At 44.9% G+C, this 24,098-nt stretch overlaps 1 protein-coding gene across 2 annotated transcripts in view; it reads left to right on the top strand.

Annotated features, from left to right (window-relative positions):
* LOC146868141 (chloride channel protein ClC-Kb-like) overlaps positions 1-24,098 on the top strand; it is a 204,960-nt gene that overhangs the window by 110,885 nt on the left and 69,977 nt on the right. For both annotated transcript variants that reach the window (XM_085609015.1, XM_085609014.1), the window contains 5 exons: positions 168-252; positions 3,854-3,955; positions 5,547-5,631; positions 8,170-8,343; positions 12,199-12,268. In XM_085609015.1, the coding sequence (XP_085465141.1) occupies positions 168-252; positions 3,854-3,955; positions 5,547-5,631; positions 8,170-8,343; positions 12,199-12,268 (516 nt within the window). The remainder of the gene's footprint in view (positions 1-167; positions 253-3,853; positions 3,956-5,546; positions 5,632-8,169; positions 8,344-12,198; positions 12,269-24,098) is intronic.

Raw genomic sequence — 24,098 nt, 5'->3', positions numbered from 1 at the left:
GTATTATAGGAGAAATTCTATAGCATAGCAACATAGATGGAAGCAGCATGTAATTTGTGCAGGCGACTGTCTGTGGTGGGCACCCTCACCTACTAAGATCCAGGGCAAATTGTAGCAGGGGTCGGAATGATTTCCTGTGTAATATATTATATATGGTTTCCTTTTAGAGACCATCACTGCACTTTTCAAAACCAGCTTCAAGATTGATTTCCCCTTCGATCTCCCAGAGATGTTCTTCTACATGATTCTTGGGTAAGATGAACCTGGTTCTTTTTTTTGTTCATGAAATAGAGAGTGATTTTCAATCCTGTAACACCACTTCCATAGAATTGAATTCTCTCCTCTATAGATCTCTTCAGATGGAGAGCCAGCAGCAGAAAGATAATCACCTTCAAACTTCCATCGTCTAGAAGTATAAAACTGTCCTTCACCCGAAACTATGCAATCTTTGTTCTTTTCATCTTTCATAGTAAAGAATGCCATGTTCTATACTTCTGAAAAATTAATCCAGTGTCCTGTGTATGTCTTGACAAGGTTTATCTCATATTGTGTTTATTGCTTAGAGAGACACATACCATGAAATCAGATACTCTGCCAATCTCCGGGAGCTGTAAATTCCATGTTGTATCTCTTGATTATATAAACCCCCTGATTTGTACTGCTACTCAAGAAATAAATGGCTGGCTCACCTCATATCCTTGAAATACAAATGTCATAATTTTTCCTTCACCTAGTCTTAGATACAATCTTTTGTTTATCTTCCTAATTCAAAAATTACTTATAAAACCGGCATTAGTTCTAAACACCTATCTTTATTCATCTCTTAAAGACCTAAATCCCACACTCTGGCTCTGTCGTTGTATAAGTGTTCCTTAGTCCTATTACTTGACAGGGTCATTTAGAGGAAGAAAGATGGAAGGCATCATAGAAAAAATCGCTCACCCCAAAGAGAGGTGAAAGAACACGTTTGTTTCAGTGGCAGAGCCTCTACTGAATCCACAATCTGAACAACGTGCCATCCTTGTCATCCACGCCATCTATCACAGGTCCTGCAGTCATTTCAGCATCAGAAAACCCTTCCTATTAGGGAACTCCTTCCTACTCAGGTTTCTCTTTTCTGAGTTTGCTTGAGAAGTGTGGCATACTAGGAAGTCAAAGTCCTCAACAGCCTGTGTGCATTAGGGACAGTGGAGCCACCCTGCAACGTCATGGCAACAAGGCTGTCACGATTCACTCCCTGTGCTCTCGTGCCCACCACCAGTAAGCCTACTTGTGGGACTTTCCAGTGTTCTAATAATATTCCGTACCTTCCACTGTATGTATATGCTTATTTCCTGGCTCTTGGACACTCTTCAGAAATTCCCATCTATTCCTAATCCATGCCACGTTTTGTGGAAGTCAGTCTGCTCATGTTAAAAAATCCATTACCAACAATTCCCTGCTATCTACTTCCTCTCTACCCCTACAGGCAAAGGATGAGTGGAGGAATTCAGCACACCTGTGGCTGGCAGCTGCTAGCGTGATCATACCTGATGCATGGGATCACTGTGAGCTCTTTTCAGCCCCAGGTCCTTTCAGTCCAGCGTTGGTCATTTTAGCAGTGTTCCTGTTTTGGCCGACGCCTTGTGTTGTGAGCTTTTGCTATCCTTATTTCCAGAGATCCTGAGGTACAGTTATTCCTTGTTTCATATTCCTGAGCTGTAGCTAATTCCTTTGTTCCTGAGCTGGCACTGCCTGCAGTGCTCTCTTGAATTCTGAGCCAACACTTTTAGTGAACCCTTGAACTCTCTCTTTCTGTATATACCTTTTCCCATGTGCCTGCTTTCTTTCCCTTTCTTCCAGTTTCTAGTTTGCTACCTTCCTGTTCTTGCAGTTTTAGCTTCCATTTCCCTTGCGTGGTTGTTACTTGCTTTCTGCCAAGTGTATGCTTTATTTTCCTTCCTTTCGAAGTAAGTATTCCTCCTTGCTTGCTCCTTGTCCATTTATGGCTGTGTATTTAGTTGTACACCCTTACTGTTACTGCCTTGCGTATAGCTGTTTGATGGACACGATCTGTGGGTACAGCTGTCAACTTAGGTGGTGTTTCTTGTCCGCTGTAAGTATTGTCTTCGAGTTACTTTTATGACATCACCATAGGTATCAACTCCACAGATCCTGCCTTTGCATATATATCCTATATGTGGGCATTTGCGGTCAGTATCTGTAACAGCAATTGTGGATGATGAACCTTCTTACCGTATGGAGCTCCTGAGTACTCTAACCCACATTTCATTTTTGACAATGTTATATATATATATGTCTTCCACTTCTGTCCCAGATGTTGAGTGCCTGTCCTTTCTGAGCAGTAACTCTCTTGTTACCTTGTGCAGAGCTTCTCCTTTTCGATCCCCTTTCTCCTCTGACACTCTGAGGGATTTTGAGCAGCTCGGTACCTTATATTCTGCCTACTTTGTCTTACCTGCCACCAATACTTGCCAGAGTTCCTGACACAAGGTGGCATTAAAAGTTTTTTTTATGGAAGTGCTCCTGCTATGCTGGTAAGAGCACTTTCACAGAAAATTATCTCAGCTGAGACGGCAGAGATCTCAAAATATTCTGGGTAACTCTCCTCCTAGATAATTCATTTGTTCTGTCTATCATGTCAGAGTCATTAATCTCATTTTCTATTAATCTTTTTTAGGGACTCATTTAGGACATGATACGATATGTGCCTCTGCCAGCTCGACCAGAGTCTCACAACTTTTTTTGAGATCCCCACCAGCTCACCAGGGCTATTTATTGCTAAAAGTTCTCCCACTGGTACTTTTGGTGAAACTGCAATACTTTCAGGCAGCAATGCCCTGAGGGCCATTGATGATCGTCCATGTCCAGGTACGCCATGACTCTTTAGGCAGATCCAAGCAGGGAAAATGTATGTTGGAAAGCCTAACATTATTAGGGCAAGTCTTTCAATGCTGAGATTCTGTTGACCTCATGGTAGATGGGCTTCAGATACTCATTTTTAACAGCAGAGCCAGCTGACGCTTCTCTGTTCTAAACAAAGCGGTACCTCCACCTCTAAAAGGGACAGGGGGACCCCAAGGCTTGTGAACAGGGCAACAACCTTTGCTCTGTGGATCTCTTGGACACCTAGGGACCGATTCATAAAAGCATGTATGAGTATGGGAAGTAGTACTAAAGGAGTACTCTTTTTTGTACTGTAACAAGCCTTTGTGAATTGGCACCAAAACGTCCAATTCCCCATTACTCAAAGTGCAAAGAGAGCACAGTTCATTCTACTGTATATGCTTACTCCTCGCATACTCCAATTTTGCTCCCATTTATTTGTTTTCGGGTCTTTTCATAAAGACATGCAAAAATACATAAAAAGTACTATTAAAGTACTGCTTGGCATGTTCAAAAATGCATTTGTGAACACACAAAGTGCAGACCGTGTCGATACACAGACAAGGACAAACTTGACCGAAATTAACTCCTGGTACTTCCCATCACCTAAAAACATCCTTACAGGGTCCATCCCAACCTCCTCACAGATAAATACTCCGCAGTGTGTCTTTCTTCTGAAAGGATGCTATTGGCCTGTCCAACTTCTCAAGAGATACAGTTTACACTGAAATGTCAGCGGGATACAAAGTCCACCTTTTGCCATGCACCAGAGACCAGAAATGCAGAGACAAACTTGTCATTAAAAACATGGAATTTGCTGTTCTGTTGATCTCAATGGACGGCAAATCATGGGTCCTGGCCTTTTCTTCGTTTTGAAAGATGACCTTGCCTTCCCTTTAAAGTTGGCAAAGGTGAATAAAAGCAGAAATTCGATGTAATCTGTTGCCATCTTTATTCTGTCTTTCAGGGTAATTTGTGGCACGATAAGTTGTGCCTATCTTTCTTGCCAGCGGTGGCTTCTTGGATACGTCAGGCGAAACCGATTCACCGTCAAGCTCATGGCCACAGAGTAAGACATTCAGGAGAAAATGCTCGCCGGGGATGCGATGGTGTTGATGCTTCAATGTGTTTTATGTGCGGATATTTCTGAGTTTTGAAAATCCTCTGGAATGCAGAGATTGATATCTCTGTGTGTGGCTTTGGGGGACAGTAGTTAAACCTAAATACTACTGTCATGTTGTTGGGTGATAGAAAAGTATGGCTTTATAGCATCTATTTTGAAGACATTAATTCTAAAATGTATACTTTATTCCAGATATTTTGTGTTGGGAATCCACACCCAGAGCAATGCTTTGGAGTTGGCAACTTTATGTGTAGTTGGCTGGTCATGGAGTTATCATATGGTGGAAACCAGAGACAATTGTTATTTTTAAAAAACGCTGTTTCTTATGAATACAATAACGATTTGTCAATTGACTGAAGGAAGTGCTTAGTTATTGGTATTATTAGTTGTATATTGCCATCATTATTGCTACATAGGACTCAAATGTGTATCTATTTACAAATGGTATTGCTCAACTAACTAATGAAATGTTTACTGGTAGCCTCGGTGATCCATGTGGTCATGCCTCATTTAATTTTCGTATTACTTTATGATTATGGTGTGTTATGTATTACATTCATTCTTGATTGATTAATACGTCCAACTAGGATAGTGGTGCATTGTGGGTATGATGACCACATTTTGGTCAATTCATGGCAGAGGATGGCAGTGCTTTGCTGTTCTTCTCACAACAACCCTGTTTGATCCTATCAATTCCAAAGGGTGCAGGACTGCTTTGTTGGTGATAACGTTTGTCAAGTGTGTCTACATTAAACATTTATGGCAGCTCGTTCTTACAGATACTTTTTTTTTTACCTCGGCACCATGTGTGTGTTGGTCACTGCAATGTTGTAAGACAAATGCTTTGCGTATTACATCTGTCCAATGGCGACAGACTGATTTTCCAAAAAGATGATTTGCTGACTAAAGCACCTCTTGTGGTTGATGAAGTGATTTTTGGTTGATTATTGAATTTGATTCCCTCCCCCTGAATTGATTAATGTAATGTGTCCCTGGATTTTGATACCCAAAGTGATCCTCCTGAGCTTAGAGGAATACCTTTGGTTTCTGCTTTGCTTTGCAACGCTTTCATTTTCATCTCGTCGTTGATATAAAAATCTTATTTATACCCAACAACAGTCTTGACACATTACTAAATTCATCCCTTAACCAGAGGTGGTATTGCCATGAACATACTAAGTGAAGGTGTGTAACTATATAAAAACTAGAAGCACACTTTCAAATTACATTTGCAATTTAGTCATTACCCATGAAAAAGTTATTATTTCTTTTTGTGTCCATCTTGGAACAGAATACTTGGTACACCAATCACAAACTACCTTGCATTGAACAAGGGTGCTGAAGGCGGGGTATTTGTTTAAGACCCGTTCCCTTCCTGCTGGTTGAGTCAGAAGGGCGGATTAGGACGGAAATATAAGGCATGGCTGACAGTACAGTTTCTTTCTGGCCAACAGTGAAATTATGATCATCTCATTGCTGCCCCAGTATTTTGGTGTCTTTGATTACTTTGACTTTCTATGCTATTTTACTTTTCCAGTAAGCCGGTGTACTCAGCATTGGTGGCCCTGCTGGTGTCTTCCATCACCTTCCCGCACAGCTTGGGAAGATTCATGGCATCAAGGGTAGGTACCATGGTCAATGTTCCCTATATCAGAACTAGCCACACCACAAAATTTGCGTTCTTCTCCATTATTGCACTCTCTTTTTCCCTATCACCATATCTTCTACAACTCTCCCACATTTTACTTTCTTTGTTACCTCTCAGTTTAATGTATCATATATAGCATCTTCCTCTCTAGTATTCACCTTTGCTCCCTTCCATGTCGAACCCAGTTCCTGCTCCCTTCATGCCTAGGTATTTACTCCTGCCTATGACAACAGTAAATCTTTAACTGTTGACATAGTTAACATGTTTGTGAATACCTACCTACCCAAATGTTTGTGGGTATTCCACACTTTCTGGGAAAGTAAACACTCAATAAAAAAATTACTTGTGGGTGTAATAACACCATAACAGGATATTATTATACATCTGTACTTGATTTACAAGTGCAACTTCCTCTTTTGTGAATATCATGCACTTGTAGATAATGCTATTTAATCATGTACATTGAATTTACCGATGCAAGGGGCTTTGAGAATCAGGCTTACAATGCTTCGGCACCTGAGTCTTGGAGTTTGAAAACCATCATACATGTTATTCGCTATCCATGGGAGATTACTGCAGCCAGATTGAATATTGAGAATGGAGCATCTCATGGAGAGGCCTCATTTCAGGTTGGTCAGGACTTTTTTGTGGAGAAGTTCCATCTGATGTGTGGGTGGATTGTATCAGTAAAAGTAGTTGTAGGTAGACCAAGGTCTGTGGTTGTGGGTAGGCCAGACTCTCAGTGGAATCAGCTCCTTTGGAGCTGAAGGATGTTTCTGAGTTGGTATCACTAGTGTTTTCTTTGCCAAAGGTAACATCTAATGTCATCAAATGCATTATAAGTAGTATGGGCAGAAGTGAATGAGCAGTTGCTTCCAGTCCATCTAAATGAATAAAGTAAGTGAATCATGTGCACTCCCATATGTTTGTAGAGATGATTAACACCGCAATGTGCGAAGCTCAGCTCCTGGGGTCCTTGAAACACACCTGGATTACTCTACTGGATGAAAACATCCATGAATCCTGCAGACCCACCCATCTCTAGACCAATAACAGGAACCCCTTTCCTCTCCAAAATCCTAGAGCGGTTGTTATCAAAGCATCTCACCCATCATGCGAGTGGATGATGATCTCGTAGGAGACTTGCATACGGTGATCAAGCCCCACCGCAGTATGTAAACTGCATTGATGGACATTCTGGAGCGGTTGTTAATGCTATTGGACGAAGAAACAGCAGTGCTATTGATGTTGCTTTAGCTCCTGGCCATATTTGGAGGTGAAAACGCTTGGAGGGTTCAGTATGGAGGGCCAGAGAAAACAACTAAGACGTTGTCATCAAATTCTTCTACTTCAAATGTTTAGGTGCTTTTGCCATAGGGAAACATAGTAACTGCAGCTGGGACCATTTAGGGATAGAGGCTTGATAATTACAGTGCATTCTTTGTCAAAGTACCCCATAGAATTTTGAACAAAATTGCAAGAGGTTTTCACTTTTTGGCAAGATAACATCACCCCACTCTGTTCAGGCTTCATTGGCTCCTGCTCTCCAAATGAGCAAAGCTCAGCACCGTCAATCTAATCTTTAGAGCAGTCCACGAAGAAGGGCTGTAGAAGGTAAGTTGAGAATGAAAACATACACACCCTGCAGGACACTCAGGCCTCTTAGTACAGGTTGACTGAAGGTCCCGGGATAAAGAGAAGTACCGTGGGAGGTACATTGCTCCAACTTACAGGCTGGTAGTAGTGGAATATCCCTTCCCAGTGAGCTTAGAAGCATTGATGGGCTTCGCTAGGGTTAGAGTAAGCTGAAACCCTTTATCTTCTGGACTGCTGGATGGTTAAGTAGTCTGTTTGTTCCAGCACCAGGATTAGTGCTTAACTTGAGCCGGTGGTTTCCGGTGCTCAGCACCAGCAGTTAATTGTCAACATCAGCACTTATGACAATCTGCCACATTGTGGTGCTGTCTCTCTAATGTAGAGATGAGCACAACAGTTGTTTATTAATTCAATATAAATAAAAAATGACTAAGACCTACCACCCAAGACATTCTTATATGTTGCAGGCATGGAATAGTATGCATTGTCCCACTTGTAGGAGTGTAATGGTTAGTGGTTGGGTTGGTACTCTCACAGACGAGCATACCTATGGGGTTTGATACCCTACATGTTACTTGACTTGGCTGGGTGGTATGTAGCCTGGGTGTTAATGTGTACTGACCTTCTTTATCATGTGTGTAATGTGTGTAAGACAGTACCTTGGGGCATGTAGGAATTTCATCTGTACAGAGGAACAAAATGTGGTTGATGTGATGCAAGGGAAGAGTGGAATTAAGAGACAAAACCATGAGCTTCCACACAGTGCTGCACTAGAATTAATTGAAAGGGTCCACATTTGAAAAGTACTTGTTTGGACTTTCAGTGGAAAAAATGATGCAAGAGCATTGTGTGGCTGCTTTAATCAATTAGATGAGATATCTCCCAAATGAGACTTGTTTTCACTTCTCTTATTCAGCTGTCCATGAAGGAGCTCCTGAACTCCCTCCTTGATAACCGCACCTGGGCGGTTCTTGCCCAGAATGCGTCGCTGGAGGCTCATGACACAGTGGACCCAAAGAACCTGTGGCTGGAGTGGTGGGACCCGACCTTCACGGCCTTCGGCACACTCGCATTCTTCCTGGTGATGAAGGTACTGCCCAGTCTGCTGTGTCCCTTAACCCGCGTATTTGGCCTTCTGCATTGTGAGAAAGCCTCTTACTGTCCCTGCATCTGGAAGGGGCTTGCAAACTTGAAGGTCTTCAGAGGAAGCTGATTTCAGGAGACCACATATCCTGTTTCTCACTCTCTCTCTCTGTCTGTCTCCTCTCAATCTACTACAGTTAAAGGTCATCTCGCACGTAGGTAAATGAAGCCAGTTGATCTGAAAGGTCAGTATGGGTTTTGAAAGGTCAGTCGCATGCCTGGTCAGCTTGCATAGCCAGCCTCCGGGGAGTAAGAAGTGGCAAACAGCACATGCTCTACAGGTAGTCCACAAATGTTTTTGCTAACATTTTCATCTCTTAGTAAACCTACCCAATACTTGCAGGGAGTGCTTAATTTGTAAAATATGAATTACAGGGGCCCAATGTTTTGCTTAGAAGCCCATGATTGTCGCTATCGAAGGTCGGAGTGACAAATACCAAGGCTGCATAGTCTTGATTTCACCTCATGCCTCTTTGATTCACCATCAGATACTCCCTGCCCCTTATCGCACTCTTAAAGGTTATTTTTCATCTCTGCTTTCTCCGTTTGTTACTGTTTTTCTGTCTTTCTATTCCTTCTTCTTTCCCACTTTTATATTTTTTTCTGTCTTGTACTGGCGGCAAAAGCAGGGACCGCCGCGGGCAACACATGGGCTACCTACGCCACTTCTCCAACAGGAGTATCCCAGAGCTAAAACCTAATAGAGAGGAGAGGTGGGCAGCAGAAAAATAGAAAAGGGGACGAATGGCTAAAATAGCCACTTTTTAAACAACATTTTAAAGACAGTCAAACTGCGACAGGAACATATATAAAAGGGCAACTTATTCTGCAACAGCAGGGGGTTAGTGCAGTGTCAGATGATCTAAGTTTCCTGACTGACTAGTAAAACTTGATTCTTGTCCAAAAGTAGACTGGACCCTTACTAAAAAAGGCTCTATGGGCATGGCACAGTAGCTTAAAAATACAGCGTTTCCAGGCAGGAGGCCAGTGAAGAAATCTCAGCACGGGACCTGTCAAGGTACCTGATGAAAGATGACAGACCAAACGGGCAACTGTGTTCCGGGCAACTTGCAGGCATGACATAAGGGAGTCATTCGCCACAACCAGATGAGCATTACCATAGCCTGAATAATGGTCTTTCTACAGTTTAGTGGGAGCCAAGAGAAGACCTTTCTAAGCAAGCAAACAATTCCAAAGCAAGCACGATAAATAGCAGTAACTTGACTTGCCAGGTTAAGCTGGTCATCCAGCAGAATACCAAGATTCTGAACAGCTTTGTTTGGGCAGAGCAGAGTGCCCAATTCCATGGGCCACCAGTCCTCTGACCAGATCTAAGTAGCTCTGCCAAATAATAAGATTTCAGTTTTCGCCCTACTAAGTTGAAGACAGTTCTGCTTCACCCAAGATGTCACAGCACTCAGGCAATCACAAAGCATAGCTCCTATTACTTCCAGGTTTTGCCCAATCAATAACACATGTTGGGTGACATGAGCATATGACAAACTTTCCAGGCTGAAAGACCTGGTAACCTTTTCCAGAGGGGCCACATAGATAATAAAGAGGGTGGGACTCGGGGAGGATCCCCGTGGCACACCACAAGTATTGTTGACAGACCTAGATTTAAAAGGGGGGATGAAAACCTCTTGAGATTTATGCTCTAGGAAGTACCTCAGTCAGGCAAGGCCTGTGTGTGAACGCCGATGTCAGAAAGACTATCAATCAGAACTGCATGCTTGACCGTATCAAAAGCTGTGGATAGATCTAATAATATAACTGCAGCAGAATTTCGTTCATCCAGGCTGGTTCTGAGAGCATCAGTGACTGCCAAAAGAGTGGTTTCTGTGCTGTGGAATGCCATAAAACCTGACTGCGAGGAGTCCAATATGTGGTTGGTCTCTAGGTATTGATACAATTGCTTGTTGATAAATGTACCCATAATTTTGATGGGGAACGGCAGCAGCACGATCAGGTGATAGTTGGAGAGGTTGACAGGGTAAGATGTGGGATTTTGTTTTTGAAATAGGGGAGACATAGGCATGTTTCCAGGCTCTGTGATTGGTAAATGTTGCTGAGAAGGTATGTTTATGGAAGTGACGGTAAAGAAGTGAAGGAACATGATTTAGAGATACTGTGTTTGAGAGGTTATGTTTAAGGAAATGACTAGAATTAAGTGACTGCACATGATTGGTAGATACTGAATTGAGGGTATGAATGCCTGTCTATATCCCATATCCCTGATGCTTTCTTTATTTGGGGGGGGGGGGGGGGGGAGGTAGGGTGACCTGAGTAAATGGCACTTCATTCTGGAGTTCAATATCATGATGTCAGTTGGGCGCACTCTTCTTTCTCAGCCTAGCGCAGTTCTGACCGCCTGGAAGCCTATTACCCATTCGTTGTGGAATGTTCTGCCTTATCGTCTTACAGAGCTTTAGTCATTCACCCTCCTTTATTCCTTATTTTTAAAGTGAAACACTGCTCCTATTATCATACTTTACAAAATAACTAAAGTGCTCAAAAGAAGGACATAGACGATTGTGTTCAAAATGCTAATAGGAAAACTAAAAGGGCTCACAGAGGGCTTAGAAAATTGCAAGCAAGGCCCACACAGCAAATACGATTTGAGGTTGAGTGAGTTCCACGTCTCCAGATCCGCCTCCTAAATATGTGAACTAGAGACATGGAGTCTGATAGGCCTGAAGCCTGATTCAGAGTTTTGTGAAGGGATTACTCAGTCAAAAGATGACAGGTATTCCATTGTCATATGTTTGGTGCATGTCCCATTGTAGTTTTCCTTATGTTAGACTATACACCATGCTGGCTGCCTTTGTGTTGCGCATGTTACTATATACACACGCTTATTTTTGTGCCACACTGTACTTTCACAGAGAACTTGCAGTTGTTTTCCAGTTCTGTTCTTTCATGGGATTTTGACTGAACACAGCAGACAAGGTCAAACAACAATGCCCCTTATTAGTTCGTTCTGGTCAGGCACTAGTACCTAGACACAGCACACGAGTGCATCTGTTGTTTTTGAGCATATGATCATTGTCAAATGCAAATGCAAAGTAATGTAACACACATAGAGCGATAGAGACGTGTCTGAGAGAAGATCGAGGCTGTAAATGAGATGTAGAGTGCCATCTGTGTATGCTGAGGTATGGGGTCTACTGCTAATCCTAGAGATTTCTGTTGTATAAACATTCCGCTTCTGTAGAAGGGGAGGGAGGGGGCAGGGTTAGGCGTATCTGTCTTATAATATGATAGGGCTTTTCATAATAAATGGTTTACTGACTTTGCTGACTGTATTTTTGTTAACCATTTGCTTTCTAATTGTGGCATGAATACTGCATTCTAGAGCAGGTTTAAATAAATATTTCAAAGTTCCTTCACGTCACTGTTATATTATTGTGGATGAGTACGAGTGTGTTAGCTAAGGGGGGGTGTCCAGTTGCTGCGATCCCTGAGAGAGTCTGGAGTGTTGTGTTCTGGGGTGTGAATTTACTTGTCCCTCTGGAGATGGTCAGGAGGGCAGGTGAGACACAGTAGCTAGTCGGACTCGGGCTCATGGTACTGAGGTGGTATGGTGACTCAGTCCCTATCTACTAATGTTCTATGTCCCAAACATAGTTCGTCCTTACAAGTATCTTAGGATGCAATGCATTGAAATAAGGCCACTCTGGGTCATGGCTCTGGGTCATGGGTAGACCTGCAATTATTTATTGCCTCTCCTAAACCTCCCCATTCCCTTTGGTCAATTGCAGCAGTCATATAAATTGGCTCATTTTCTTTCTTCCTCTGTCAGTTCTGGATGTTCACATTGGCTACGACGATGCCCATGCCAGCCGGCTACTTCATGCCAGTTTTCATCTATGGTGAGTACCTCATGTTCTTTGCCATTACTGCCGCCATGGTCCGGTCACTCAAATATTCTCTTTACTAGCCTCAGTGGAATAAGGAGATCTGTGTTAATCTGTCAGATCTTGTGTCTTGCGCCCAGAAACTACACCTCCTAAAAGCAGGAGGAGCCTCCCAGTGAAATAGTGGGAAGAGTTGTTGGAGGGATTGCGACCAGATTTATTGATTCAGCTGGCAATTCCTTCTTTCAAAGGGGACCCTCGGTGTCACACTCCTCATGTTTACTGAATTACTACAGGTCTCTAATATTGACGCCAGTTGTCTGGAGAATATCATGTCAACTTTTTGGGGATAATACATGGAGGCACCAACAGTACTCAATAGATGAATGTTCCCCCTTCCTGAACAATGCAGCATGTTTTTCATTTACAAGTCTCTCCACCAACTTCTATTTGCTGATGGATGAAAAACATTGGACATTTCGAAGTCCTTTCCCACTTTCCAGGTAACAACCAAAGGGACAGGCTGTTTTTAAGAGTGTTGGGCATTAACATTGAGTACCTGGGGGTTCCACCAGGGAGCATGTGTATAGTGAAGGGTACAAATTTGATGCACTATGCTTGGGATGGTGTGCACCCATACTCCATGACCAGCTTACACTCACAGGGCCCTATCATGTATTTAAACACTCACCAAATGCTTGCCCACTTAGTGAGGGATGGTCTGAGCGGAGACATCACTTAACGTCTGAGCAGCCACTCATCACGACCTAGACTGGTTTGATGCCCTCAATCCCAAAGCCTTAACCATGTGGGCAAGTAGTTAATGATTTTATTCCTGATCTTAACACTGATTGACACTTTTTGTAAATGGGTGGTTTGAAATCAGTTCACACTTTAAAGGTCAAGCTTGGTCTGCAGTACCTTCTTGACAAATAAACATATTAGTAAGGTCCTTGACCCAATCCACCTACTTTTCTGACATTTCTCTCTAGACGAGCTACCCTCCCAATGCAACACAATCATTGTCAAAACAAGAGAACCTCATAGAGGAGTGGCATAGCAGCCATCTTTGCCTGGAGGATTACAAGCATCAACGCCACAGGTGTAACTGATACAACGTTTGACTACATAGCCTACATAGCCACGCAGTGTATCCTCAGTGCTGACACTTCCCCGTTCTTAGCAGTATTAGGTAAGAAACAGGGATACAATATCATGTTTGTGGATGGATTCATGTATTTGACTTTACAAACTCAAAACCTTTCCCTCAAAATCATGTTTCCTGGGGATTGTAATCTTTGATTTGACAACAAAGTAAAAAACACACCACAGACCTAGGGGCTCATTACGATCTTGGGCGGAAACTTTCTACATGCCACCGAATCAGAATTGGGACCGACTGGCTCACGGTCGGCAGTTCCAACCGCGGCATTACGATGTGACCGAACACTGTTTGGTGGGATTCCCATTGTTTCCTATGGGAGCATGTGTTCTGCCCGACAACCGGCCGTAACATAGGCTCCTATGGGGAAATGGTGGGGGAGGGTGTAAACCCCGCACCCTGTTGCAGGCACCCTACGGTGCCTGCTACACAGTGCAGGGTTTTACAGGGGGGTTACTCAGGTGCCCCCTCGGCCCCCAACCGGAGGCTGCAGGATGAAGGCCAGGGCCCCCAAAGTCACTTTCCAACAGTCTTTTCGTGTCAGACAGGCCGACTCGGAAAGGCTGTTGGAAATCGACATCATAATCCCGGGGTCGGAATCGCTGTCTGTAGGGGTGTACGATGCAGTTCTGACCATCACGAATACTCCGAGAGCCAGTAAGGAACCTAGTCGAAATGACCACGCGATTTACCTTCCTACCGCGAACATCGTAATCGGTCGGGGGGTTGTAAACCGACCGAGTCGATCGAAAGGGATCTGACTATCGGGAGGAGGCTTTCTGCCCAATATCATATCGGCTCCTTAGTGTACAACTAGGAATCCCTATCGGTCTACCAACCCTTCAGGTTTTCCCATCAAAGGGCATCCATATTCTCAGTTAAGCCTTTCCACCTACTTTCATATCTACCAGGTCTGACCGGGAACTTGCTGATCTTAAATCAACTCACTACATGCTTCATACAGGGATCTCGTGGATTATGTACAGCCTTGTCTCAAACCCTGTCCGGATCTTTAGAAAAGTATATATGGACACCTTTAACAACTTAAAAACACCCCTGTATATCCTACATTTGAGGGGTGACCACCAAACAGCTGTTCGACAAGTTTAACTTTAAAACTAAAAAAAGTCCTCAAGGCACTCCTTGATGGGCTAAAAAGCCTGCACTTCCTAACATATACTCAAACTTATGTTTGCCATACATCAATCCATAAGTAATCTAAAGAATCTCTTCCATGTATGTATAATTAATTTATTGAAGTTACCTTTAAACAAACACCAGATTTTTCATCTGATTGCACAATTAATCGTCTTTGTCATTACACAGTTATCGTTGACATTTAGTCAGACTCCCCAGGATGTTGCGGCATGGATTTGGAAATTTTGCGGAACAAAAATGAAAGATTTGTGGAACACTATTGTGTTTTTTGTGGAAATATTACTACATTCTATTTTTTGGCAAAAGTGAGTTTTTCCTATTCATAAGTTGTGATTTAAACCAATAGTCTCCAATCTAAATACCTCCTAATTGCTCACTGATGACACCTTCAGTCAGTGCTGGCATTTTAGGCACAAATACTTTGGGGCTTATTTACAAGTTCCTTGTGCTGCCGGTACGTCTCTTTTTCCCATAATAAAAATGAATCACTGGAAGCGCAAGGCACTTGTAAATAAGCCCCTTTGTATGTTGAAATTGTACAGTGTTTTCATTTTAATGAAGTGGCTAAGAGAAGAGGACTTTGCAAGCTGCTGCAGAGTTCACACTTGAAGATAAGTACCATAGTAGTCCAAATAAAAAAAAAAACTTTATTCGATCATTTTAGAAAACAATCATAAAAGCACAATAAAATTCATGACAATGGGAAGACGGAAACCAATGGGTTTGACTAGAAACAAATGAAAACACATTAAGATAAAAAGGACATACTTTTTCTTGCAGATACAGATTTTAAAATATATACAGCAGTATAATAACACACATCAGGTTCATCAAGTGCAAATAGAAGGCTCATAGCGGATTTCGCAGTGAGCACAAAATATTTTTTAAAAAGTGGTTTCAGGTAAGTGATACGAAAACACAAATATAATGGGCAAATCACCAAAAAATGCTCAGGGCTTTGTTTCGAGATCCCATCACACGGGCATGGGGTAGAGGTATGTTTCTTAATTTGAGGGTAAGCTACCAGTTTATGAACTATCCCTAGTCGCAGTCTAGTAAGGACATGCTGATGAGAGTGTTTAGTGACCAATTTTAGATACTTTGAGAAGCCAAATTCAGCCAAATTATAAGAATGGTAATATATATGGGTAGAGAACTGGCATGTGGCATTACTACGTAGTTTAGCTTTACCCCCCAAATAAACATGTTTTAACTCCTTCTTCGGTATATCAATAGCGCAGGCAGGGTCTTCAAAGACGTTCAAATTAAACACATCTCTAAACGTAGTGATAGTATAATTAAGCCATGGGATCAGTCTAAATTTATCTAAACGGAGGCAATCATTGATAATTTTCCTCGTAAAGCCAGTTTGTTCCTTAGACCAGATAGATCTCCATACCAGTAGGGGTCTTATGACGTCTGCCAGGTGTTCCAATCCGACCTCCTGGCGGGTCAGTCTGGTAGAGGCTGAGGATGGTAAACAGAGGAGCCTTTTTAAAAATGTATTTTCCTCCACTTGTAAAGCCTCATGGTGACAATCTCCCCACACGCCTGAACCATAAAGGGCCAAAGATACACATCTGTGGCGGTAAATATACAACATGTCATATATGCGCCTACTTCCCAATTTGGAAGCAAATTTAAAGATACCAAAGGCACATTTCCTCATTTTTGCCCTAACATTAGACATCTCCTGAGACCATAGTAGTCGATTCTGCGGGCTTCACAAAATACACTGGCCCACCTCTGTGGTTTCCTGAAGTTTCTCTAGATTCCTTGTTCAAATCTAACAGCAGAGGCGGAGGGAAAGTAAGGGATGGCCTGTCAACCAGTAGAATACAGTAGCATGGTAGAGTTATCATCCTTGGACAAGTGGGGATGCAGCCAAATTGTATTTAGTTTTCAATAAAAATGTATTTCTGCAATTTCTTTTTTGTTACCAAAGTGTATGTCAGTCTTTTTTTCTCACTGAAAGTGTATTTTTCACTAAATAGTGTGTAATGCCTAATGACGAAATGAGCGAGACCTAAAATTTAGAAAATGACTTAAGATTTGTTATAGAACACATTGAGGCCAATGTAAACCCAAAGCAAAAACGTAAATGAAGAAATATCTTTGAGAGGTATAAGAGAATTAAACGCCTGGGCATGACAGAGTATTATTCAATAGTCCTGTGTCACAACAGAGAAGCAATGCACATTTTAAGATGACCAGAACGTCATGGAACGTCATGGAAAATGAGATTTAAGGACCCAGCAAGTGGCCTGAACTTTGCCTTTCTGTCTAGGTTCTTGGGAAGCTACCTGTGAGAGTTGTTCTACTCCTATTTCGACAGGGGATGCTTTAAAAAGATCTATGGCAACCTGGCGTTCACATGCATTTATGGCATATGATGAGGTGGTCACAAACCTAGTCACTGTTCTAGCGCTGTGAGACAGAGTCTATGGCCCACTTCCTTTTCCTAACAAAGCGACGTGCACAAGTCATGCCCACACTCAGGGCCTGATTCGCAAAGGTAAACTTTTATTTTTTTTTAATGGTTTTATTAGCATGTTTTAACAAAATTAGGCAAAACATACAATGGCAACATGTAAACAATTTACAGGTCATGGTACAACATCCTTCATCCAGCATGCAACAACATGCAATTACACTGACATTTCATCATACCTGGTGTTTGTTGTCGAAATACGGTTAGGCAACTTGGTGCATTTGTAAATATTGAATTAAATATTTCCAGTAGTCCCTAGGCTTGGACCCCGTGGGCAGCTCCTCTTCATATGTTTGCAACGTGTCCCTGCAATAAGTCAGATCCTGAATCCAATGTTTGACCTTGGGCACCATGCTGCCACCCCAACACAATGATACTCTCCTCTTGGCAAAGAGCAATGCAATCATACAAAATTTACGTTTGGTTGCTCTAACCCCGGGCAGTAAGCCCAACAGACATGTACGAGCAGTGCATTCAAGTTTCGTATCCACCATGTCACCCAATACATGTACCACCCTTTGCCAGTATTCAACCACCGCCTCACAGTGCCATGCCAGGTGTATAAAATCTGCCGGGTCTGCCCCGCAGCGACGGCAGTTTGCGTCCGACCTCAACCCATATTTATAAAGCCGTGCTGGGGTGTAATATGTCTGATGGAGATATTTATAGTGCAGCATACACAAGTTCCCATTCGGTGACAACATACCAGTGATTGAACAGGCCATAACCCAGTCCTCCTCCGTCAAGGGGTCTAGTAGGCTACAGTTCTACTGCTCCATCGCCTTGTGCGTTGTGTCAGCAATGTCTGTCTGTAGTGCTGCATATAGTCTGGACACTAACTTTTTCGCAGTAGGGGTTGTGATCAGCAACTGCAAAGCAGTCAATTGGGGAGGCTCCGCAGGATGTGTCGGATATAATTTCTGCAACGCTCTCTGTAGCCTATAGTATGTGAACTGAAACAATAACGTTGGGTTACTAATGAACGTCAACTCCTCGTGTGATCTGAAAGATCCGCTTTCATACAGGTCTCCCATGGTAACCAGGCCTATCTGCTTGAGCAAATCCATACCAACCTTCTCCTGAGTAACTAAGAGCTCAGGGTGATGCTGTAGTTGCAGTGCTGGAGCATACAATGGCAGTTTATGCGCTTTCCCACCCATAGTTTGCCAGGCTTTATTTGTCGTGTCGATAGTATTTATGTCCCGATTATGCAGTGGAGGTCTTTTATGTGTTATAATAGCACTCAGCGGGGTATGGTGTGCGTCACCCTCTTCAATTGCAGCATGTGTAAGGAATGGAACCGGATGGTACCAAAAATGCGCATATTGCGCTTGTGCGCATAAATAGTAGAGTAAAAAATCTGGAACCCTAAACCCGCCCTGCATGTACGGTAGTGTGACAGAACGCAATTCTATCCTAGCTTGCTTACCCGCCCCTATAAGGCGGAGGATCATGGCTGAGATCCTGCGAAAAACCTCGGACGGGGGCTGAATCGGAATGTTGTTAAAAAGGTACAACAGCTTTGGAAGAATAACCATTTTTACTATGGCTATGCGATCTGCCAGTGATAATGGCAGCTGGATTCAGCGCCCTATTTTGCCTTCCAGCGTCTCGATCGCCCGTCCATAGTTCATGCGTATCACCACTTCGGGGTCTCGGTGGTACCAGACGCCCAGGTATCTCACCGGCTCCGACTGCCACTCCAGTGGGAAGTCCACTGAACAGGGGTCAGTGGTGTCCGTCAAGGGTATGTTGACCGATTTTGACCAGTTAATAGTAAGACCAGAATGTTGACCGAATTTTATATATTCACGCAATAACGGATTCAAGTTCGACTTAGGATCGCGCACGTAGAGTGTCATGTCATCGGCATATAGCGAGATGTGCAGTGGTCTTTGCGGGAACTGGAGCGCCGAGTAGTGGTGTTTCTGTCTAATTTTGCAGGCCAAGGGTTCCAGTGCAATTGCGAATAATAATGGAGACAGCGGGCATCCCTGCCTCGTGCCTCTCGCAATTTTGATCGGGTCGGAGATGTATCTATTAACCTTTATCCGTGCCGTCGGCTCCTTGTAAAGGAGAGTCACCCATTGCAGGAAAAGCGGGGGAAAGCCCATACGTTGCAAGATGGTATATAAGTAAGGCCACTCGATCGAATCAAATGCTTTGGCAGCATCCAGGAACACCGCCGCCGCCTTGGTATGAGGAAGCAGGTAATGTGATAATGCGAAAATTGTCCTAGTGTTGTGGGTAGTGGATCTGGAGGGGATGAACCCCGATTGATCCGGTAATATCAATTTAGGCATCAGCGGCTTCAGCCGAATGGCGAGAAGCCTAGCCAGTATCTTGGTGTCCACATTGATTAGGGACAGCGGGCGATACGAATCGCACTGCTCAGGGTCTTTATTCGGTTTTAACAATGCAATCAGCATGGCCTCAGGCAATGTTGGCGGCAGTCGTTGCTTTTCATGGGCATCCCCATACATTGCAACTAAGTGCGGTGCCAGCTGGTCTACAAATGCCTTGTAGAATTCACATGTGAACCCATCTGGGCCCGGGGCCTTCCCATTTGGCAGGGATTTGATCACCTCCGTCACTTCCTCCACCGTGACTGGCAGCGATAAATATTCTCTCTGTCTGTCTGACATCCATGCTATTGCAACGTCCTCTAAGTAATCCATTACCACCTCAGGTGGTTCTGTATGGCGTGAGGCATACAATGTTTCATATGTGATCATGAACTCCCTCAGAATACCCTGTGTGTCGTGCTTTAGTGTCCCCGTGGCATCTTTTACCGCATGTACAGTGTGCGTCCGAGAACCCGAGCAGATTTTAGCTGCCAAGCTCCTACCTGGTCTACCACCTTCACCATATTTGTGCGCCGTTGTACGCTTGGTGACATATTTAAGCTCATCTTCAGCATAGGATTGATACTCAGACAGTACTTCCCTAATGGTGCGTCCGTTCATATTCAGTCTCTAGGGCGCGTAACTTATCCTCCCGCTTAGTCAGTTGCTGCCTAATATCTTTAAGAATACCTGCAGTAGTACCCAGGCACACCCCCCGGATAGTAGCCTTGAAAGCCTCCCATAGGAGCCCTGGATCATCTACCGTGGAGGCGTTGAAGTCGAAATATTCCTTAATGGCCTGGTGTATTGTATCCGTGTAGACAGAGTCCAACAGCGCTTTGGCATTGAACCTCCAGCTATATGGTGGTGGTGCATAGTATGGCATGTTTAAACACAGAAGCACAGGGCTATGGTCTGATAGAGTCCTGGGGAGATGGGCAACGGACCTCGTCCACAGCAGTACCTCATCCGAACCCACCCAATAATCCAGACGGGACCAGCTACCATGCGCAGCCGAGACGTGCGTGGCTTCCCTAAGCTCAGTGTGCCGGACTCTCCAAATATCCGTCAAATGTCTGTCAATCATGACATCCCTCAGCTTACCCAACGCCTTTTTGTGTGGTTCAGCCGACCCCTCCGATCTGTCGAGCTTATCATTGAGTGCGAGATTAAAATCACCCCCCCCAGAGCAACGGAATATCGGGGAAGTCACTTAGTGTACGCCATATTTTATGATAAAAGTCAGGGTCGTCTACATTCGGACCATATGTGTTCAGCAACGCTATTCTCTGACCCCGTACCATACCCTTTATAAGAACAAATCTCCCGGCTTCATCCGTTATAGTGTCTTCTACACTAAACTGTACACCCTTTCTAATCAGGATCATGACTCCTCTGGAATAGGAAGAATAGGAGGAGCTTTTTATGACCTCTGCCCATCTTTTCCCTATGTGAACAGGTGAGGCCGGTGTAAGATGCGTTTCCTGCAATAGGGCAATGTCAATTTGATGCCTGTCGAAATATGCAAATATCTGCCTTATTTTTCTAGGGTTGTTAACCCCCCTTACATTCCAGGTCAGTAAGTTCAAGTTCAAGTGAGTAGCAAGTGATTTCACCTCAGCCATCGGACACAGTGCAACTCCAAGTTTCGGATGGATATTCATTTACACCATAGCAACCAGAAATAATCAGAAGCATAGAATTGTACAACCGTATGCAATACTGGGGTTCAGCCATGTTTCTCATGCACCATAACCTGCATAACAGTCCCCAACAGTTGTGCACCCACCCCCCGCCCACTTCAGCAACCCAACCATGCCAAAGCCATACCCCACCCCTATAGAACAACATAGTGTAACTGAAAGTGGGGAGCACCCGCTTCGGGGATCCACCGAGAACTCACCAATCCATCCATTAAAATGGATGTGATCAGGCAATCGTAATCTATGCGCTGTATCCCAACCTCAACCCTCCATGCCCACCCGGTATGCCACGAACCTAATACCTCTCAACAAGTCTCTGCCTGGAGGCGATCGGCGTTATCTCCTCACATAGTGCCAGCCGGTGCACACCGCTAATATAATGTAATGGCTCGCCATCAATCCACACCACCCTGGCAGCAAGGTCCACCCCTCAACTATCTTCGCGATCCGAATCCAGTCACCAAACCAGACATCCTGGCAACTGTTTGTGTGGTACATATCAATGGTCACCCCCATTGCCGAAGCGCCCATCCTCCGACCACAGTTTACATGACAGTTATACCCAGCCCAACAGCTGCAGTTCGGTGAGTCCAATTCAGGAGGGCCCGACATAGACTTGGTCACATCCTCCATGTACACCATTGTCACTTTACGCTACCCATACCCAACCCCCGTTGGGGCACAATGGATCCCAGCGGACCGGTCCTCCACAATAGAATATGTGTAGATCTTACCGGCACAGTTCAACCAGCATGCAACAACCATATCAGCCCAGATCAGTGTTCATATCGGACTCCCGGTGCTGCTCCACCTGTCGCCGCTCCCTGCGTTTCCCGCCAAGCTTCTTGATGAATTCCTGTGCCGCTTTTGGTGTTTGGAGGATTGTCTGCCGGCCGTCATGTTACACTTGGAGCCTCGCCGGATAGAGCATGGCGTATTCAATGTTCAAATCACGGGGTCTCTTCTTCGCCGGGTTGAATTCCTTGCGCGCTAATTGAACCGCCATGGTGAAGTCCGGGAAGAACTCCAGCGCGTTACCCTGGTAGGTGATTTGCCGTTTCTCACGAGCCAGCCTTAAAATGGTATCACGATCCCGATAGTTCAGAACACGGGCAACAATCACTCGGGGAGTAGCGCCCGGCTTCGGACGCGGGGCAAGAGTTCTGTGCGCGCGTTCCACCACAAAAATAGCCAAGAGATTTTCCATTCCGAACACGCTACTAACCAGCTCCTCGATATATGTTTCCATTCTGCCTGTATTTGTGGATTCCAGAATTCCCGCGATTCGAATGTTATTGCGCCTCGATCGCGCTTCTAAATCTTCCGCCTTGTTTCTGACAATGTCGAGCAGCTTCTCCATTTCAGCGCATTTCTGTGCTGTGCCATGCGCTTCGTCCTCCACCGCCGATATACGGGATTCCGCCGCCTCCAGGCGCTCTCCATGGCCGTCCAGCTTAGCCGACATGTTGTCCACCCGTAGGGTTATGGTGTCTAATTTGCCATTAATGTCCTGTAAACTGCGCTGTATGGCCTGCAACACTCTCTCCATGCCCGCAGATGCCTCTATGGTGGGCACAGGCTCCGTCACCGGGGGCGTCGCCGTTTCCTTTGTGGTCCTTTTGGTGTCAAACGGCAATTTAGACTGCGTCTTATCCGGTTTCCCCATCTCTATGCTGCGCAGGTACCACCCCCGGCAGCAGTTGATGGGCCCTAGGCCTCGCACCATACTCAAGCTACCAGGTCCACACAACGCCGAGAAGGACACCACCCAGCACGGCTCCGCTAAGAATCAGCCCCCAAAAGTTTCAGTATAGCACGCATGAAAGATGGTCGTCAGTCGCCAGTTTGATTTACAGATGACAAGGCAACACAGGAGCGGCAGCGATAGATTACAGCAGTGGAATTGTAGCGCCTCCGACAGGTGGGCCACATGCGCACACGTCGTGCATGCAGGACGGTCCCTCAGTGTCCACTGCATGCTAGACACCCCATCTTCCACTCGTGGCTAGCAGCTCGCCGGTCGTGCCAATGAGCAGGGTACAGGCGCAGGGCAGCTTCCACAGGGATGCCCACAAGGAAACACACGCCTCGCTGTCCTCAGATGTCACCCCCTCAAGCAGCCAATGTTAACAGATGGCGCGGTTGCCACCAGCGGGACGCAGCTCACACCGCCCAGTCGCTAACTTCCCTCAGCAAACCAACGTGGCAGGAATATCCATAAGCGACGTTAGTCCGCAGCCAGCACACGGTGAACCTCCCACGCCTCAGCGTACATGCGCGGGCTTACCCTCATATTGTATTTGCGGCATACCAGTCAAGCTAGGAAATGGGCAGTTCAGGTCCGGACTTTAGTGATCACAGTCGCTGTGTATTCCATGGACAGCCGTTCATTTAGCTGGAATCAGGCTCTGCCATTTTGGACTGCGGCGCAAGATAAAATCCTCCAGGCATCCCGTGCTCTCCAAAGCGGATCATTCGTAACCACCAGTCCCGTCTCAGCAGCCGTGCCCCCACCGCCACACTGCCATCTGGGTGCTGAAACTCGATCCGGTAGAGCCAAGCTGCTACGATCCATTCCCCGGCCGCTACGCTCCGGTGCGACCGCAGCCGCAGGGCGCCGCCATTTTGACCGCGCTTTGCGCCGGAGTCCTCGCTATACCTTCGGGCGCCGATTATCGGCTCAGAAGCGCTTTATGTCACGTCGCTGGACACTCCGTACCTAGCCCAGACCTTCGGATGTCAGGACATGGTGATTGTAGGGAGACACGAGCTCGCCATGATCCATACAATGCCGCTTTCTGTGCCTGATCGGCGGATCTGTCTCAAGAGGCAGCCATTCCGCTGTGGGCTCTCTAGCGCCCCCCCAAAGGTAAACTTAGATGTTTGGTCTAAACTTAGACCAAACGTCTAGGTTTACGACTTTGGGAATTCACAAAGGGTATTTACGAGTGCTATCTTTATGTCCGCACTCCGGCCGGATCTCTGC

Source organism: Triturus cristatus, chromosome 1_2 (assembly GCF_964204655.1).
Source record: "Triturus cristatus chromosome 1_2, aTriCri1.1, whole genome shotgun sequence".
Classification (NCBI taxonomy): Eukaryota; Metazoa; Chordata; class Amphibia; order Caudata; family Salamandridae; genus Triturus; species Triturus cristatus.
The sequence above is the reverse complement of the archived record's forward strand: the minus strand, read 5'-3'. Positions and strand labels throughout refer to the sequence as shown.